Source organism: Staurois parvus, unplaced genomic scaffold (genome assembly GCF_062004578.1).
Source record: "Staurois parvus isolate SC_StPar_1 unplaced genomic scaffold, SC_StPar_1.0 ptg001719l, whole genome shotgun sequence".
Lineage (NCBI taxonomy): Eukaryota > Metazoa > Chordata > Amphibia > Anura > Ranidae > Staurois > Staurois parvus.
The window spans coordinates 715072-735028 of NW_028319515.1; the positions used below are offsets into that span (position 1 = coordinate 715072).

A 19957-nucleotide genomic window follows, 5' to 3' on the forward strand; every position below is an offset into this window, starting at 1 on the left:
GGAGACAGCAGCAATGGGAGGCCGTACAGGGACCCATGAGAGACTCTGGACCTGGCAGCAGCAGGAGGAGGCGGTATATAGGGGCCCATGGCAGATTAGGGGCCTGGCAGCAGCTATGTGAGGCCCGTAATCTGCCTGCACCCTATGTCAAAAAATTTAACACACCAGCAGTGTGAAGAGACCTGAAAGTGGCACATGGCAGCAGAGTGTGGCGATGGAGACAGCAGCAATGGGAGGCCGTACAGGGACCATGACAGACTCTGGACTTGGCAGCAGCATGAGGAGGCGGTATATAGGGGCCCATGGCAGATTAGGGGCCTGGCAGCAGCTATGTGAGGCCCGTTATCTTGCAGCACCCTATGTCAAAAAATTTAACACACCAGCAGTGTGAAGAGACCTGAAAGTGGCACATGGCAGCAGAGTGTGGCGATGGAGCAGCAGCAATGGGAGGCCGTACAGGGACCATGAGAGACTCTGGACCTGGCAGCAGCATGAGGAGGCGGTATATAGGGGCCCATGGCAGATTAGGGGCCTGGCAGCAGCTATGTGAGGCCCGTTATCTTGCAGCACCCTATGTCAAAAAATTTTACACACCAGCAGTGTGAAGAGACCTGAAAGTGGCACATGGCAGCAGAGTGTGGCGATGGAGACAGCAGCAATGGGAGGCCGTACAGGGACCCATGAGAGACTCTGGACCTGGCAGCAGCAGGAGGAGGCGGTATATAGGGGCCCATGGCAGATTAGGGGCCTGGCAGCAGCTATGTGAGGCCCGTAATCTGCCTGCACCCTATGTCAAAAAATTTAACACACCAGCAGTGTGAAGAGACCTGAAAGTGGCACATGGCAGCAGAGTGTGGCGATGGAGACAGCAGCAATGGGAGGCCGTACAGGGACCATGACAGACTCTGGACTTGGCAGCAGCATGAGGAGGCGGTATATAGGGGCCCATGGCAGATTAGGGGCCTGGCAGCAGCTATGTGAGGCCCGTTATCTTGCAGCACCCTATGTCAAAAAATTTAACACACCAGCAGTGTGAAGAGACCTGAAAGTGGCACATGGCAGCAGAGTGTGGCGATGGAGACAGCAGCAATGGGAGGCCGTACAGGGACCATGAGAGACTCTGGACCTGGCAGCAGCATGAGGAGGCGGTATATAGGGGCCCATGGCAGATTAGGGGCCTGGCAGCAGCTATGTGAGGCCCGTTATCTTGCAGCACCCTATGTCAAAAAATTTTACACACCAGCAGTGTGAAGAGACCTGAAAGTGGCACATGGCAGCAGAGTGTGGCGATGGAGACAGCAGCAATGGGAGGCCGTACAGGGACCCATGAGAGACTCTGGACCTGGCAGCAGCAGGAGGAGGCGGTATATAGGGGCCCATGGCAGATTAGGGGCCTGGCAGCAGCTATGTGAGGCCCGTAATCTGCCTGCACCCTATGTCAAAAAATTTAACACACCAGCAGTGTGAAGAGACCTGAAAGTGGCACATGGCAGCAGAGTGTGGCGATGGAGACAGCAGCAATGGGAGGCCGTACAGGGACCCATGAGAGACTCTGGACCTGGCAGCAGCAGGAGGAGGCGGTATATAGGGGCCCATGGCAGATTAGGGGCCTGGCAGCAGCTATGTGAGGCCCGTAATCTGCCTGCACCCTATGTCAAAAAATTTAACACACCAGCAGTGTGAAGAGACCTGAAAGTGGCACATGGCAGCAGAGTGTGGCGATGGAGACAGCAGCAATGGGAGGCCGTACAGGGACCATGACAGACTCTGGACTTGGCAGCAGCATGAGGAGGCGGTATATAGGGGCCCATGGCAGATTAGGGGCCTGGCAGCAGCTATGTGAGGCCCGTTATCTTGCAGCACCCTATGTCAAAAAATTTAACACACCAGCAGTGTGAAGAGACCTGAAAGTGGCACATGGCAGCAGAGTGTGGCGATGGAGACAGCAGCAATGGGAGGCCGTACAGGGACCATGAGAGACTCTGGACCTGGCAGCAGCATGAGGAGGCGGTATATAGGGGCCCATGGCAGATTAGGGGCCTGGCAGCAGCTATGTGAGGCCCGTTATCTTGCAGCACCCTATGTCAAAAAATTTTACACACCAGCAGTGTGAAGAGACCTGAAAGTGGCACATGGCAGCAGAGTGTGGCGATGGAGACAGCAGCAATGGGAGGCCGTACAGGGACCCATGAGAGACTCTGGACCTGGCAGCAGCAGGAGGAGGCGGTATATAGGGGCCCATGGCAGATTAGGGGCCTGGCAGCAGCTATGTGAGGCCCGTAATCTGCCTGCACCCTATGTCAAAAAATTTAACACACCAGCAGTGTGAAGAGACCTGAAAGTGGCACATGGCAGCAGAGTGTGGCGATGGAGACAGCAGCAATGGGAGGCCGTACAGGGACCATGACAGACTCTGGACTTGGCAGCAGCATGAGGAGGCGGTATATAGGGGCCCATGGCAGATTAGGGGCCTGGCAGCAGCTATGTGAGGCCCGTAATCTGCCTGCACCCTATGTCAAAAAATTTAACACACCAGCAGTGTGAAGAGACCTGAAAGTGGCACATGGCAGCAGAGTGTGGCGATGGAGACAGCAGCAATGGGAGGCCGTACAGGGACCATGACAGACTCTGGACTTGGCAGCAGCATGAGGAGGCGGTATATAGGGGCCCATGGCAGATTAGGGGCCTGGCAGCAGCTATGTGAGGCCCGTTATCTTGCAGCACCCTATGTCAAAAAATTTAACACACCAGCAGTGTGAAGAGACCTGAAAGTGGCACATGGCAGCAGAGTGTGGCGATGGAGACAGCAGCAATGGGAGGCCGTACAGGGACCCATGAGAGACTCTGGACCTGGCAGCAGCAGGAGGAGGCGGTATATAGGGGCCTATGGCAGATTAGGGGCCTGGCAGCAGCTATAGGAGGCCCGTAATCTGCCAGCACCCTATGTCAAAAAATTCAACACACCAGCAGTGTGAGGAGACCTGAAAGTGGCACATGTTTGAGGCATGATTCATGGCGGATTTAGTCAGTTGTGTCAGGAACTGGTGGTTTGAAATCCAGACTAATCCACGCCTGATTCATTTTCACAAACGTGAGTCTCTCCACACTTTGGGTGGACAGTCGTGTCCTCCGCGGAGTTACAATACCTCCTGCCGCACTAAACACGCGCTCCGATGCCACGCTACTGGCCGGGCATGACAGCCTTTCAAGGGCAAATTCAGCTAGTTGGGGCCAAAGGTCAAGTTTCGTTGCCCAGTAGTCAAGGGGATTGTCTACCTCGGTTGGCAGGGTGCTGTCCAAGTAGGCCCAAGCCTGTTGTTTGAGCTCCTGCTCCAGGTCCACCTGATGCTGCTGCTGCTGCTGCGGCTGGTTAGTAGTTTCCTCACTGCGCTGGTGAAGAAAGCTACTCATCATCGACTGCAGACTGAGGCAGCCGCTGCTGGTGGAGCTGCCACTGCTCCTACCACCCCACCCCTCCCCTGCTGCCATGCCAGCGGAACGCGAGCGCACAGGGCCCACAGTGTCTGAGGATGGACGTTGGCGCACAAAGGCAGAGACCAACTGACTACATAGGTGGTTTTTATAGTACGTAATTTTGGCCTCCCTCTCAGCAGGTGTGAAAAAGGCCACCATTTTGGACCGGTAGCGAGGGTCCAACAAGGTGGACAGCCAAAAGTCATCCCTCTGTCTGATGGTTATTATTCGGCTGTCGCTACGCAAGCAACCGAGCATGCTATGGGCCATTTGTGCCAAGGAATGCGAGGGACTCCCTGCCTCCATCTCCACAGCATACTGCCACGGTGCGTCTGGGTCCTCTGTCTCCTCCTCCTCCTCCTCTACCAGATGCTCCTGCTCCTCCACTCCTGTCCGCTGAGTGGAAAAACCACCCATTTCACTCAATAATTCCTGAGCACAAATGTCCTCCTCTACCTCCTCCTCTTCTTCCTGTCCTGCCCCCACAGGGGTCATGTGGCGTTGAGATCTGTGCGCCACGTCTACCGCACCCTGACCAGCCATTGTTAACAGCATTTGTTCCAGGACGTGCAACAGAGGAATGACGTCGTTCATCCCATAGTCCTGCCGACTCACGAATAGCGTGGCCTCCTCAAAGGGCCTGAGCAAGCGGCAGGTGTCACGCATGAGCTGCCAATGGCTGACATCTAAGTTACACAGGGGAGTACCTTTATCCGCTTGTAACATCAGGAAATCGGTGATGGCCTTTCGCTGCTCGTAAAGGCGGTCTAACATGTGTAGGGTTGAATTCCACCTTGTTGCAACGTCGCAGATCAGGCGATGCTGTGGAATTCCGTTCTGCCGCTGCAGCTCAATGAGGGTGTTCTTTGCGGTGTAGGAATGGCTGAAATGCATGCACAGTTTACGTGACATTTTAAGGATGTCTTGCAGTGGGATGGTGGATTTTAGGAACCGCTTGACAACCAGATTGAACACGTGAGCCATGCATGGCGCATGGCACAACCTTCCTTGACGCAGAGCAGACACCATGTTCTTTCCGTTGTCAGTCAACATGGTTCCGATTTTTAGTTTGCGCGGAGACAGCCATCTGTCGATTTCTCTGTTCATTACACTCAGCAGTTCCTCCCCTGTGTGACTACGTTCGCCAAGGCATACCAGGTGCAGCACAGCGTGACACCGTTGCGCCCTGCACATGTGATATGCCGGTCGGGTAATGGGACTTGGCACGGGGGTGGCGGCTGAGGACACGGCGGAAAAAGAGGTGGTAGAGGCGGACATGCTTGCTGGACCAAGGACGTGCAAACGTGGAGGCAAAAGCGTCGTGACCTGTCCAAGTTGCTGGTGCGGCTGTGCCGGCACCACGTTCACCCAGTGGGCCGTAAATGACATGTACTGTCCCTGACCGTAGTTACAGCTCCACACGTCGGCGCTGCCGTGCACTTTGGCAGAGACCGACATGCTCAAAGACTGGCCCACCATCTCTTCTACATGTGAATGCAGGGCTGGCACTGCCTTTTGGGCAAAGAAATGACGGCTTGGCACTCTCCACCGCGGCGCGGCACAAGCCATCATTTCTCGGAAAGGTGCTGAGTCCACCAGTTGGAAAGGGAGGGACTGCAGCACCAGCAACTTGGACAGGAGGACGTTCAGCTTTTGCACCGTCGGGTGCGTGCTCGCAAACTGTTGTCTCTTGGATACGGATTCCAAGAAAGACTGTTGACGGAATCCGAGAAGAGGAGTAGCAGGAGAAGGAGCATCTGAACGAGCGGAAGATGCCAATGAGCGACAACTCCCCTCAGCAGAGGTGTTGGAGCCTTGACTGGCTGATAGAGGGCGATTGACGACGTCGGGTGACGGAGCAAGTAACGGAGCGGGTGATGGAGCGGGGGCTGGGGCAGGCAGAACCGCCGTATGTTTATCACGGTTTTCCCAGGCCACCGAATGGTGACGCTGCATATGCTGACGCAACGCTGTAGTCCCAACATGGGCCCCCTGGCCACGCTTGCATTTCTGGCCACATAGTCGACATACGGCTACGTTTACTTCCTCGGGCGGCTTGAGGAAAAATTGCCACACCACCGAGTAGGAAACTTTGCCCCCGCTACTCTTCACTGGCTGACTGCTACTTCCTCCGTGCGCACCGGCACCACTACTGGCCGTGGTGGTAGGCTGCAGTGGAGCTGGTGCTCTACTCCGTGGACGTTTGGCTCCACTGACACTGATGCGACCCTGCTGCTGTCTCCTGGGCAACCCACCGACTGTTTTGCTCGCTGCCAAGCTGCCACCCTCTTCTCCTGATGATGCGGAAGAAATTGCCTGATGACGACGAGGCTGCCAAGTGCGATCAACCTCCTCATCATCAAGTAGGGTCTCCGCCTCACTACTAGCCCCCTCGGCTGCGTCTGGGTCAGGAGACAGACCTGTCTCTAGACCGGCTACCGAGCCACTCTCCTCGCCAGTACTTGTTCGCTTGGCTGCTGAAAAGGCCGATGTCTCCCCCCGTTCCTGACCGCCCTCTGTTAGCTCTTCCTCACTGTACAGTGGGGCTGAGCCCACAGCATGCGATACTTCGCTTGGTGAGGGAACAGCAAAGGACAGGGGCAGGTAGAGGACACGTGATTTCAGTGGGCTTGGTCCCGGGCCATGCCAACTAACGGTTGTGTCTGACGTACCCACCGACCGTTGGCTGTAGGTGTCAGAGGTGACCTGGGAAGAGGAAGACGACCGAGCCAACCAATCAATGACGGCAGGGTTGTCGGTGGAGACACGACCGCTGGATGACACCGGGAGCACTGGCCTCTGGCTGCGAATACTGCTGCCTCGACCCCTTCCTCTGCTGCCACGTCTGCTCGCTCCTAAAACATTGCCTCCTCTGCCACTCCTCTGCATGTTGTCTGACATACTATTTAATTCAACGATTAGGTGTCCCTGAGTAACAATTCTCTGGCACTCAGTAACAATTCTGTCTGTCCCTGAGTATGAATTCTGTGGCCCTGAGTAACAATTGTGTGTCTGTGCAAGTAACAATTCTGTGTCTGTGCAAGTAACAATTTTGTGTCTGTGAGAGTAACAATTCTCTGGCACTCAGTAACAATTCTGTCTGTCCCTGAGTAACAATTCTCTGGCACTCAGTAACAATTCTGTCTGTCCCTGAGTAACAATTCTGTCTGTCCCTGAGTATGAATTCTGTGGCCCTGAGTAAGAATTCTCTGGCACTCAGTAACAATTCTGTCTGTCCCTGAGTATGAATTCTGTGGCCCTGAGTAACAATTGTGTGTCTGTGCAAGTAACAATTCTGTGTCTGTGCAAGTAACAATTTTGTGTCTGTGAGAGTAACAATTCTCTGGCACTCAGTAACAATTCTGTCTGTCCCTGAGTAACAATTCTCTGGCACTCAGTAACAATTCTGTCTGTCCCTGAGTATGAATTCTGTGGCCCTGAGTAACAATTCTGTCTCTGTGCGAGTAACAATTCTGTGTCTGTGCAAGTAACAATTTTGTGTCTGTGAGAGTAACAATTCTCTGGCACTCAGTAACAATTCTGTCTGTCCCTGAGTAACAATTCTCTGGCACTCAGTAACAATTCTGTCTGTCCCTGAGTAACAATTCTCTGGCACTCAGTAACAATTGTGTGTCTGTGCAAGTAACAATTCTGTGTCTGTGCAAGTAACAATTTTGTGTCTGTGAGAGTAACAATTCTCTGGCACTCAGTAACAATTCTGTCTGTCCCTGAGTAACAATTCTCTGGCACTCAGTAACAATTCTGTCTGTCCCTGAGTATGAATTCTGTGGCCCTGAGTAACAATTCTGTCTCTGTGCGAGTAACAATTCTGTGTCTGTGCAAGTAACAATTTTGTGTCTGTGAGAGTAACAATTCTCTGGCACTCAGTAACAATTCTGTCTGTCCCTGAGTAACAATTCTATGGCACTCAGTAACAATTCTGTCTTCCCTGAGTAACAATTCTCTGGCACTCAGTAACAATTCTGTCTGTCCCTGAGTATGAATTCTGTGGCCCTGAGTAACAATTCTGTCTCTGTGCGAGTAACAATTCTGTGTCTGTGCAAGTAACAATTTTGTGTCTGTGAGAGTAACAATTCTCTGGCACTCAGTAACAATTCTGTCTGTCCCTGAGTAACAATTCTCTGGCACTCAGTAACAATTCTGTCTGTCCCTGAGTATGAATTCTGTGGCCCTGAGTAACAATTGTGTGTCTGTGCAAGTAACAATTCTGTGTCTGTGCAAGTAACAATTTTGTGTCTGTGAGAGTAACAATTCTCTGGCACTCAGTAACAATTCTGTCTGTCCCTGAGTAACAATTCTCTGGCACTCAGTAACAATTCTGTCTGTCCCTGAGTAACAATTCTCTGGCACTCAGTAACAATTCTGTCTGTCCCTGAGTAACAATTCTCTGGCACTCAGTAACAATTGTGTGTCTGTGCAAGTAACAATTCTGTGTCTGTGCAAGTAACAATTTTGTGTCTGTGAGAGTAACAATTCTCTGGCACTCAGTAACAATTCTGTCTGTCCCTGAGTAACAATTCTCTGGCACTCAGTAACAATTCTGTCTGTCCCTGAGTATGAATTCTGTGGCCCTGAGTAACAATTCTGTCTCTGTGCGAGTAACAATTCTGTGTCTGTGCAAGTAACAATTTTGTGTCTGTGAGAGTAACAATTCTCTGGCACTCAGTAACAATTCTGTCTGTCCCTGAGTAACAATTCTATGGCACTCAGTAACAATTCTGTCTTCCCTGAGTAACAATTCTCTGGCACTCAGTAACAATTCTGTCTGTCCCTGAGTATGAATTCTGTGGCCCTGAGTAACAATTCTGTCTCTGTGCGAGTAACAATTCTGTGTCTGTGCAAGTAACAATTTTGTGTCTGTGAGAGTAACAATTCTCTGGCACTCAGTAACAATTCTGTCTGTCCCTGAGTAACAATTCTCTGGCACTCAGTAACAATTCTGTCTGTCCCTGAGTAACAATTCTCTGGCACTCAGTAACAATTGTGTGTCTGTGCAAGTAACAATTCTGTGTCTGTGCAAGTAACAATTTTGTGTCTGTGAGAGTAACAATTCTCTGGCACTCAGTAACAATTCTGTCTGTCCCTGAGTAACAATTCTCTGGCACTCAGTAACAATTCTGTCTGTCCCTGAGTATGAATTCTGTGGCCCTGAGTAACAATTCTGTCTCTGTGCGAGTAACAATTCTGTGTCTGTGCAAGTAACAATTTTGTGTCTGTGAGAGTAACAATTCTCTGGCACTCAGTAACAATTCTGTCTGTCCCTGAGTAACAATTCTCTGGCACTCAGTAACAATTCTGTCTGTCCCTGAGTAACAATTCTCTGGCACTCAGTAACAATTCTGTCTGTCCCTGAGTAACAATTCTCTGGCACTCAGTAACAATTGTGTGTCTGTGCAAGTAACAATTCTGTGTCTGTGCAAGTAACAATTTTGTGTCTGTGAGAGTAACAATTCTCTGGCACTCAGTAACAATTCTGTCTGTCCCTGAGTAACAATTCTCTGGCACTCAGTAACAATTCTGTCTGTCCCTGAGTATGAATTCTGTGGCCCTGAGTAACAATTGTGTGTCTGTGCAAGTAACAATTCTGTGTCTGTGCAAGTAACAATTTTGTGTCTGTGAGAGTAACAATTCTCTGGCACTCAGTAACAATTCTGTCTGTCCCTGAGTAACAATTCTCTGGCACTCAGTAACAATTCTGTCTGTCCCTGAGTAACAATTCTGTCTGTCCCTGAGTATGAATTCTGTGGACCTGAGTAAGAATTCTCTGGCACTCAGTAACAATTCTGTCTGTCCCTGAGTATGAATTCTGTGGCCCTGAGTAACAATTGTGTGTCTGTGCAAGTAACAATTCTGTGTCTGTGCAAGTAACAATTTTGTGTCTGTGAGAGTAACAATTCTCTGGCACTCAGTAACAATTCTGTCTGTCCCTGAGTAACAATTCTCTGGCACTCAGTAACAATTCTGTCTGTCCCTGAGTAACAATTCTCTGGCACTCAGTAACAATTCTGTCTGTCCCTGAGTAACAATTCTGTCTGTCCCTGAGAATGAATTCTGTGGCCCTGAGTAAGAATTCTCTGGCACTCAGTAACAATTCTGTCTGTCCCTGAGTAACAATTCTCTGGCACTCAGTAACAATTCTGTCTGTCCCTGAGTAAAAATTCTGTGGCCCTAATAACGTTTCTGTGGCCCTAAGTAACAATTCTCTGGCACTGAGTAACAATTCTGTCTGTCCCTGAGTATGAATTCTGTGGCCCTAACTAGCGTTTCTTTGTCCCTAAAGAACGATTCTGTGGCCCTCATTAACAAGTCTGTGTCCCTGAGTAATGGTTCTCTGTCCCTAAGTAACTTCTCTCTGTCCCCAATTCTCGTTTCTGTGGCCCTAACTCTGTCCCTGTCCCTAGTACAGAGCGGTCTGCCTCTGTTCAATGACTGCAGGCAAATGAAGATTTCCAAAATGGCCGCTATATATACCTCGACCATTACACAGTGCTGGCTGGCTGGCTGCTGATTGGCTGATGCGATCACATGTCGTTGAGGAATGCATTATGGGGCAGCGCGCCTTGTCTGCGCGCCTTCCCCGACATCCCCGCTCCGTCGCCGCACATGTCAGCCGCCATTTTCGGAAAAATTTCGATTCGCGCGTCCGAATTAGGCTGTTTTTCGGATTCGGCACGAATCGAAATTTTTCCGAAATTCGACTCGAATTCCACTTCGGATACTTCGATTCGCTCATCTCTAATTATAGGTGTTAAAATAGAGAAACAATTATTCAACTCAATAGTCAAACTTTCACAATAATATAAAAACTTTATAAGATAGAAAACGCTCAGTTCTATTGTCACTGGTATCAGGGGATTTCTGGCTTTGGTTCGTTTGGGGACCTCTCTTAGAGTGTTGAACTCGTTAATACCAGAGCCCATACATGTTAGATCAGAACACACAACAAAAGATCTAACACCCAATAAATAGGAAAATAGGAACTTCCAAAGAAGGTACAAATTTAACCAACTACACCGATATCAGCTAATGGGGGTGAAACATTTAAGTATTTACAAAAGAAAACAGAGTAATAAAACAAGGAAGAAAACAATTTGGAACAATGCTTCCATTGGTTGATTTTTTTTTTTTTTATGAAGGTTGTGATCTTCCGTTCTGAAAGCCTGAAAGAAGTCCAACCAGGGCATTGATCTAATCTGATGAATAAGCATCAATTACATTTAGTAACAAACATGACACTTTCCTCCTAATAAACAAATGGTTAAAGATCTAACAACAAAACATACAGTACATACTTTTAAAATTTTCTCTTAGTTGTTCTAACAGTGCACTTTTCTAATACCAAAAATTATTGACGTCAAATTAATTATTACCACGTGGATTTTGTTTATGGTATACCATTAAGAAAAAAAAAATTATTATTATTATTCACCGTGGTTAAAAATGAGCAGCTCAATGTAAACCTTTTAGTAAGCTACCATTTGTGTGCAAGAGTTATACTTCACCATACTGAACACATTGGGAACTTCCAAAACTGTATCTTCTAAAAAAACAAACAAACACAAGATAGTGAATACACATAACAATTCACTATTAACATCTGATTTCCTTTAGAGTTCACTTGGCTCAGTAAATTTGCATGACAATACAGCTGTTCTCATTCACAAACCATGCAATTAACCTGTGTTAAAGAAAAAGGGGGGTCAGCACTCGGTGGGCTGTCAGCACCTTAAACATATGAGACAGCACTCCTGATTTTTAAACTTTAAATAAGATCAGTGAAAATGCTTTTTACATGTCACTAATTCTTTTAACATTCCCCTTGACTTTTTATCAATTTTAATAACAGCAATGGGTGTGGCTTAAATGTCCAAACCAATAGTTACCCCAGCAAGCTTTTCACAATTTTCAACTTATTATGCCACTGATATTGAATCAGTATTGTCAGATATTTTGCTGACACGACACTTTAGGCACATTAATACAGTCAACCCAGACAATACAACATACAATCCATGGATCTCACACATCTTATCACAACAACATACTCTCACAATTAGCTTGCTTAAATTCTAGACAAAAATATGAGCACATTTCTCTAATAAGGCTGCATTCTCTCTTGTTTTTTTATTTTTTTCTGCACTGTACCTCAAATCTATATATAGATCTCATTATTTCCCCTTTTTTTTTTTTTTTTTTTTTTTTTTTACATTCTTTCAAGAGTTTAAGGTGAAATTTCCCTTCTAGGGGTACTAAACCCCTGTGTGCCTTGGTTCCATTCCTTGAGGGATTCAGCCACTCCTGTTCCAAAGTTATATATCATGTACTTTGGCAATCCAGGAGGAGCTCCCAGTGGTATCACACAGATACCCATTTGGGGTGTACACGGTGGTACAATTCCCCATCTCACACGGTGGTGAGACTTCCTCAAGAATTAATCTATTACTAGGCCCCCACGATCAAATGCAAGATACGATATACCTAGATAATGTCAGAATTCTTCTATTACTAGGCCCCCACGATCATATGCAAAGATACGATATACCTAGATAATAGCAGGAACCGTATATCTGGCCCCCAATCCTGGCCAAGGATATATACCAGACTATACTATGCATAAATCAGCCACACAGACTGAACAGGGACACCTCAGTCACATAGGCTGAGGGGATTCGGTTATACAGAGTAAAACAATTCAAGAATGTAAAAAAAAAAAAAAAAAAAAAAATACTTCTTTCTACAAAAAGAGAGACAGTCCACTTATATGTATAACACATGGCAGCGCATAAAGAGATCAATACAGTACAACCAAAGCAACCAAAATTTCAATAGGAAAAGATTATAGAACTTTTTAGAGAAAGTATAGTATCTGACAGCTTTGTTTCCCTAAAAAGTCTTTCACATCAGTTTATAGACACTGCTGTAGAATAGAAAAGACAGTTCCTCTACTTATGGTGTGACTTTATGGAGAGCCACGCAGAAGAGAAAAAAAGAAGAAAGCTTCATCAATCAAAACTGGTACTAATGTTTCAAGCAGTGCTGTTTTTTTAAGCAGCCTGTCACCCATGGCAATGGACCACGTGGCCCCACCACACTTAGTACCTTATCAGTCATACCTCAAGATATTTTGAGTCAGAAGACCTGATCCCTGACCTGCCCAGTCGCCCGGTAACAGGAACTGCAGAGATCCTACCTAACCACACATTGCGCCTGAAATAGGGCAAATCATTCAGCAGAACACATTCATGCAAAAGGACAGTAATAAGTAACAGATAGTATGGAAAGTAAAAAGAAAATAAAAAAATTCAACAGTCAAGGTTCTTGGAAAGGGTACTTTTCCACAACATCGACTTTACATACAAAGGCACAGCACAAGGGAAATCATAGTAAGCAGAAAGTTAGCTTACCAATGCCAGCAGAGATGACTTCCCAGGTTGTGCTGTCCTTCTGTGTCTAAACGATGTCTGTAGAGTTTCCCTTTCCGGCTCGAAGGACCAAATTGACGGGGAAACCCAAAACTCATGGGTTCCAGTAACATTTTGACTGCTGAAGCCGGATTGAAAAGTAGATGTTTATTATACAAGCATGTAGCTAGACCTCCATGCAGGGAGAGCAGAACAATACATGGTGTTGGATTCAAAGTTTTGCTCTATCTTACTAAGGTTTTCTAATACAATTTATATGCTCTACAGTGGGTGGTAACTAGCTATCTGATCTTTCTTTGAAGAGTCATCTGTATCTTTGGTGTAACTCATTGAGATGCGAATAGTTAACACATGTTATTGTTACTTCCAGTGTCCTTTGTTGTTTAACAGATCTTCAAAGGCTGTGACAATAGTCTTGTAGACAATAGGTGGTGTGAACTGGAAGTAGAAAATGTTGAGCCAGCAGGAGAGAACATGAGGTGTGAAACTGTTGTTTCTCATACAGAAACAAGGAAATAAAATAAATAGGTTGTTAGGCCATCTAATTCAATAAATGGCTGCTCCATTTTCCCTTACACAGTCGATTACACAGGGTTCCACTCCTGTGAGATTAAGAATCTCATGGAGGAGGACAAAACCGGTGATGGTGACAGTGCCGTGGGCGGTGATGCAACCAAGCCTGGTCTCTGCTTGGCTCCTTCAGTGAGGCCTGGCTTCTAACAGAGCAAGGACTGGCACTGGTCCATGGCTCGGAGGATGGAGACCCCGGATTTAGACAATGATCCATTATCAGAGCTTTTGCTGCACCATTAATAACTGCCTCTATATAGCAAGAATACTAACAAATTAGATCAGGGGTCACCAAACTTTCCAAACAAAGGGCAGGGTGGGGGTGCAGACTAGGACCAGTGGAAGAAAAAACTGCCCAAGTGTCAGCGGGAATAAACAATGTCATAAGACTTGGTGGTCAGTGGGAGTAAAAATATTACATACCGCTTATACTGCTCAGTAGAAGGAGGAATAGTGCCCCATCATTGGTGTCAGTGGGAGGAATAGTGCCCCATCATTGGTGTCAGTGGGAGGAATAGCGCCCCATCATTGATGTCAGTGGGAGGAATAGTGCCCCATCATTGGTGTCAGTGGGAGGAATAGTGCCCCATCATTGGTGTCAGTGGGAGGAATAGTGCCCCATCATTGGTGTCAGTGGGAGGAATAGTGCCCCATCATTGGTATCAGTGGGAGGAATAGTGCCCCATCATTGATGTCAGTGGGAGGAATAGTGCCCCATCATTGGTGTCAGTGGGAGGAATAGTGCCCCATCATTGGTGTCAGTGGGAGGAATAGTGCCCCATCATTGGTGTCAGTGGGAGGAATAGTGCCCCATCATTGGTGTCAGTAGGAGGAATAGTGTCCCATCATTGATGTCAGTGGGAGGAATAACGCCCCATCATTGGTGTCAGTGGGAGGAATAGTGCCCCATCATTGATGTCAGTGGAAGGAATAGTGCCCCATCATTGATGTCAGTGGGAGGAATAGTGCCCCATCATTGGTGTCAGTGGGGGGAATAGTGCCCCATCACTGGTGTCAGTGGGAGGAATAGTGCCCCATCACTGGTGTCAGTGGGAGGAATAGTGCCCCATCACTGGTGTCAGTGGGAGGAATAGTGCCCCATCATTGGTGTCAGTGGGAGGAATAGTGCCCTATCATTGGTGTCAGTGGGGGGAATAGTGCCCCATCATTGGTGTCAGTGGGAGGAATAGTGCCCCATCATTGGTGTCAGTGGGAGGAATAGTGCCCCATCATTGGTGTCAGTGGGAGGAATAGTGCCCCATCATTGGTGTCAGTGAGAGGAATAGTGCCCCATCATTGGTCTCAGCGGGGGGAATAGTGCCCCATCATTGGTGTCAATGGGAGGAATTGTGTCCAATCATTTATATCAGTGGGGGGGAATAGTGCCCCATCATTGGTGTCAGCGGGGGGAATAGTGCCCCATCTTTGGTGTCAGTGGGAGGAATTGTGCCCAATCATTTATATCAGTGGGGGGGAATAGTGCCCCATCATTGGTGTCAATGGGAGGGATAGTACTGCATTATTGGTGTCAGTGGGAGGAATAGTGCCCCATCATTGGTGTCAATGGGAGGGATAGTACTGCATTATTGGTATCAGTGGGAGGGATAGTCCCCCATCATCGGTGTCAGTGGGAGGAATAGTACTCCATTGTTGGTATTAGTGGGAGGAATAGTACTGTATTGGTGGTATCATTGCGGGGGATAGTACTGTATTGGTGGTGTCAGTGGGAAGGATTGTACTCCACTGCTGGTGTCAGTGGGAGGAATAGTACCCCATCATTGGTGTCAGTGGGAGGAATAGTGCCCCATCATTGGCATTAGTGGGAGGAATTGTGCCCAATCCTTTATATCATTGGGAGGAATTGTGCCCAATCGTTGGTATCAGTAGAGGGATAGTACTCTTATCGGTGGTGTCAGTTGGAAGAATAGTACCTCATCATTGGTGTCAGTGGGAAAGATAGCACCCTACTGTTAATGTAAGTGGAGCGAATAGTAGCCCACTGCTGGTGTCAGTGGGAGGACTAGTGCCCCACTGTTGGTGACAATGGAAGAATTGGTGCTTTGTCGTTGGTGTCAGTGGGAAGAACAGTGCATCATATCAGCAGAAGGAACAATGTCACCAAGGACTGGATAAATGCAAGCAAAGGGTCACATGTGGCCTGTGGGCCGTAGTTTGGAGACTGCTGGTTCAGACCAACATTGTCTTGTTACATTGTACAGCAGATCACGCGGACCCTTCACATCGCTTTCCAACAAATCTGGGGCCCAAATGAGGTGAACAATTTAAGTAAATGTTTTGCTCCAGTTCTGAATGACATGAAGGCCATGACCAAAACCATCTGAGCTGTTCATGAACCGCTACGGGGGGAGATTTACTAAAACCAAAGAGTGCAAAATCCGTGCAGGTAGCCAATCAGCTTCCAAGATTTATTGTCAAAGCTTACCTGAACAAGCTGGAGGTAGAAGCTGATTGGCTGCCATGCACAGATGCACCAGATTTTGCACTCTCCAGCTTTAGTAAATCAAGCCCAATGTGATACTAATTAATCACCTACCCTCCTCACCTTCAGGCGCACCCTGAAAACCCACCTCTTCAGGGAAGCCTACCCCACCCTCACCTAACAACCGATCTCCTCTATTCCTCCTACCACTCCATCCCCCACAGCCACTTCCTCCTGTACCTCTACCCCCTCCCTCCTAGATTGTAAGCTCCCAGGATCAGGGCCCTCGAACCCCTCGTGTATTGTATTGTTACTGTATTGTCACATGTTCTGTCCCCCACTACAATGTACAGCGCTGAGCAAACCTTCTGCCGCTATATAAACCCTGTATAATATCAATTTCCATCTATTTGTTGCAGTTGTAAAGACGGTTCTAACAAAGGAGCACAAATTTCACTCCTCGGTCCTATCCGTGTACCCATATTACCCGTCTATCCGACAATGGCTGTACGGAAAGAAAGAAGCACATATCATGACACCTGGACCTGTAGAATGTCCCATATGTGCACAAATACTGGAATTTATCTTTAACAAGGAAGAAATAAAGCTGAGTATAGAGAAGCAAATGGCAGATCACTATTGTGAAGTGAAATGGCCAAAGCCAGGCCCCCCAAAACCTCTCATTACACTGTCTTTTCCCAGCCACCTCTCCGCACATCTACGTACCATGTCAAAGATCGCACCAACCTGGAGCAATACAGTCCAAACAGAGTTCTCGCTTCTAATATCAAAGTATAAAGTCATAGACTATGACCTGAAGCCACCAGTGTGGGAAGCCATCAGGACAAAGGTCTCATCATATGATGGAGTCCTCATAAAACCAGACTTAGCTGCAGAGAAGGCGTTCGTTGTGGGTATTTCAGAAGATGTTACGAAGATTGAGCCAATATTCAGAAAACTGGTAGAAGAAACCACCAGACAGTTGAGCACAGTGGAAGATAAGGTGCCTCTTGAATCCTCAGTTTGTAAATTAATCTTGGCACACGGTCTGGAGAAAAGCATCAAAGAAGATTGTCCACATGTGAAGGTTAGTTACGATGGAGCTACTAAGTCAATCAAACTGTATGGGCCAAAAGATGAAGTGCTCACTGCCAAATGCGCAATTATCAGTACTAGGCAAGACCTGAAGTCCAAATCCATTCTTTGTGATCCAAGCATCATCCAGTTTCTAATGGGAGTAGACAATGAAGAAATGTCTCGTAACCTTCTTAACGACAGTAAAGCAATATTTCAGGTGGAAGATAATGCAGTCATGGCATTTGGTTACTCTGATAAAGATCTGAAAAATGCTGAAGAAACCTTGAAGAAAGAATTGGTCTGTAAGCGGGTTTCTGTTGAGGATAAAAATGTCACTCAGAGTCCGGAGTGGAGAAAATTAATGTCTTTTCTAAACGAGATGTGTAATGCTGGCGGGATGAAGGTTTCCATAGAGGAGCTCCGTCTGAAGGATGGAAATGAGGTGGTGGTCACCGGTCTATCTTCATCCGTAGAAGAAGCTCACCAGCAGGTCCGTATGTTTTTGGAGAAGAACACTTTGGTGGAGAAGGACATCAAGCTGAGGTCAGTGGCGGTGTTGCAGTTTATGGAGGGAGACAGGAAGAAGGAATGGAATGGAATCGTAAAGAATGTGAAGGTTGTACAGAAACAGAACTTCATCTCCTTGTCCGGTCCAAAGATATATGTAGAGGAAGCGGAAAGCTGTGTAACAAGAATGGATTCTACACTTCATTCTGACACATTGTACATCGATAAACCTGGAGCCAAAAAATTCTGCATTGACAATGAAGACATCTACATTAATACAGCAAAGAATAAATATGGCTGTGTGATACATTTTTTGAAGGATGGAGATGCCAGCATTTCAAGTCATCAGCCCAGCCAAGCTGAACCTCTTTGCCAAGTCAACCTCCAAAATGAAGTCACAATGGCATTATATAAAGGTGACCTGTGCCAACACAGCGCCGATGTCATCATCATTGCATCAAATAAAGATTTAAAGCCCACTGAGGGTCCAGCACTGGCTTTGCTGAAAGCAGCAGGGCCCAAACTTCTGAAAGAATGTGAGCGTATTGTTCAGAAGGAAGGGGAGCTGGAGCCGGGGGAGCATGCAGTAACGGATGTGGAGAACTTGCCATGCAAGAAGGTGATTCATGCAGTTGGCCCTAAATCCAGTGAAAAGGATAAATCGAAATGTGGGCGGCTTCTGCGGAGAGCCATCACCAACAGCTTAGAGGCAGCTTCAGGGAATGTTCTCAACTCTGCTGCAATTTCTGTGAGCAGTTTCGTAGTCTCTGGAATTCCTGTAAGCGTATGTGTGGAGAATATTTTGAAATCCATCAAACAATACGCAGAAAATAGAGAAGGGGTCAAAAACATCCACCTTGTAGACAACGATGACCACACACTGAAGACTTTAACCAGTGCCCTGAAGGATGAGTACGGTGAGGAGCTTGTGCAGGTCACCCCAAAACATTCAAAGAAAAAGTCTCATCCGAAGAAGACTTCAAAGAAAGGGGAAACAATGAGAAAAAGTGACCTTAACACCATGGTAACTAAAGAAGGAATGCACGTCAATGTACTACAGGGGAACATTGAGGATACAACAGTAAGTATTATCTATGGTAGGGTTATTCTGCCAGCAGATCCATTATTTGTTCCACTTTCTGTGACAAGATGACAATGCTCTGTGTTCTGCAGTGGAATCACACAGCGGTGTTGTTGCCCTGTGGACCAGGTAGGCTTAGATGTAGTTTTAGTTGAACTTTTAAGTAAACAAGGAACAAATAAACCCCTAACTCAATGTAACCCCTAACTCAATTTTAACCACTTCCAGTCCGGACACTTTCCCCCCCTTCCAGTCCGGACACTTCCCCCCCCTTCCAGTCCGGACACTTTCCCCCCCCCCCTTCCAGTCCAGACGCTTCCCCCCCCCCTTCCAGTCCGGACACTTTCCCCCCCTTCCAGTCCGGACACTTTCCCCCCCTTCCAGTCCGGACACTTTCACCCCCTTCCAGTCCGGACGCTTTCCCCCACTTCCAGTCCGGACACTTCCCCCCCCCCCATCCAGTCCGGACACTTCCCCCCCCTTCCAGTCCAGACACTTTACTCCCCTTCCAGTCCGGCCACTTTCCCCCCCTTCCAGTCCGGACACTTCCCCCCCCCTTCCAGTCCGGACACTTTCACCCCCTTCCAGTCCGGACGCTTTCCCCCCCTTCCAGTCCGGACGCTTTCACCCCCTTCCAGTCCGGACGCTTTCACCCCCTTCCAGTCCGGACGCTTTCACCCCCTTCCAGTCCGGACGCTTTCACCCCCTTCCAGTCCGGACGCTTTACCCCCCTTCCAGTCCGGACACTTTCACCCCCTTCCAGTCCGGACACTTTCCCCCCTTCCAGTCCGGACACTTTCCCCCCTTCCAGTCCGGACACTTTCCCCCCCTTCCAGTCCGGACACTTTCCCCCCCTTCCAGTCCGGACACTTTCCCCCCCTTCCAGTCCGGACACTTTCCCCCCCTTCCAGTCCGGACACTTTCCCCCCCTTCCAGTCCGGACACTTTCCCCCCCTTCCAGTCCGGACACTTTCCCCCCCTTCCAGTCCGGACACTTTCCCCCCCTTCCAGTCCGGACACTTTCCCCCCCTTCCAGTCCGGACACTTTCCCCCACTTCCAGTCCGGACACTTTCCCCCACTTCCAGTCCGGACACTTTCCCCCCCTTCCAGTCCGGACACTTTCCCCCCCTTCCAGTCCGGACACTTTCCCCCCCTTCCAGTCCGGACACTTTCCCCCCCTTCCAGTCCGGACACTTTCCCCCCCTTCCAGTCCGGACACTTTCCCCCCCTTCCAGTCCGGACACTTTCCCCCCCTTCCAGTCCGGACACTTTCCCCCCCTTCCAGTCCGGACGCTTTCCCCCCCTTCCAGTCCGGACGCTTTCCCCACTTCCAGTCCGGACGCTTTCCCCCCCTTCCAGTCTGG

General features: G+C 48.2%; 1 protein-coding gene across 1 annotated transcript in view; it reads left to right on the forward strand.

Annotated features, from left to right (window-relative positions):
• The window catches only part of LOC149434657 (protein mono-ADP-ribosyltransferase PARP14-like), a gene marked incomplete at its 3' end in the record, with an annotated part of 58389 nt that overhangs the window by 22083 nt on the left and 16349 nt on the right, over nucleotides 1–19957 (forward strand). Inside the window, exon 4 of the mRNA XM_089663556.1 lies at nucleotides 16347–18592. Within this exon, the coding sequence (XP_089519682.1) occupies nucleotides 16347–18592 (2246 nt within the window). The remainder of the gene's footprint in view (nucleotides 1–16346; nucleotides 18593–19957) is intronic.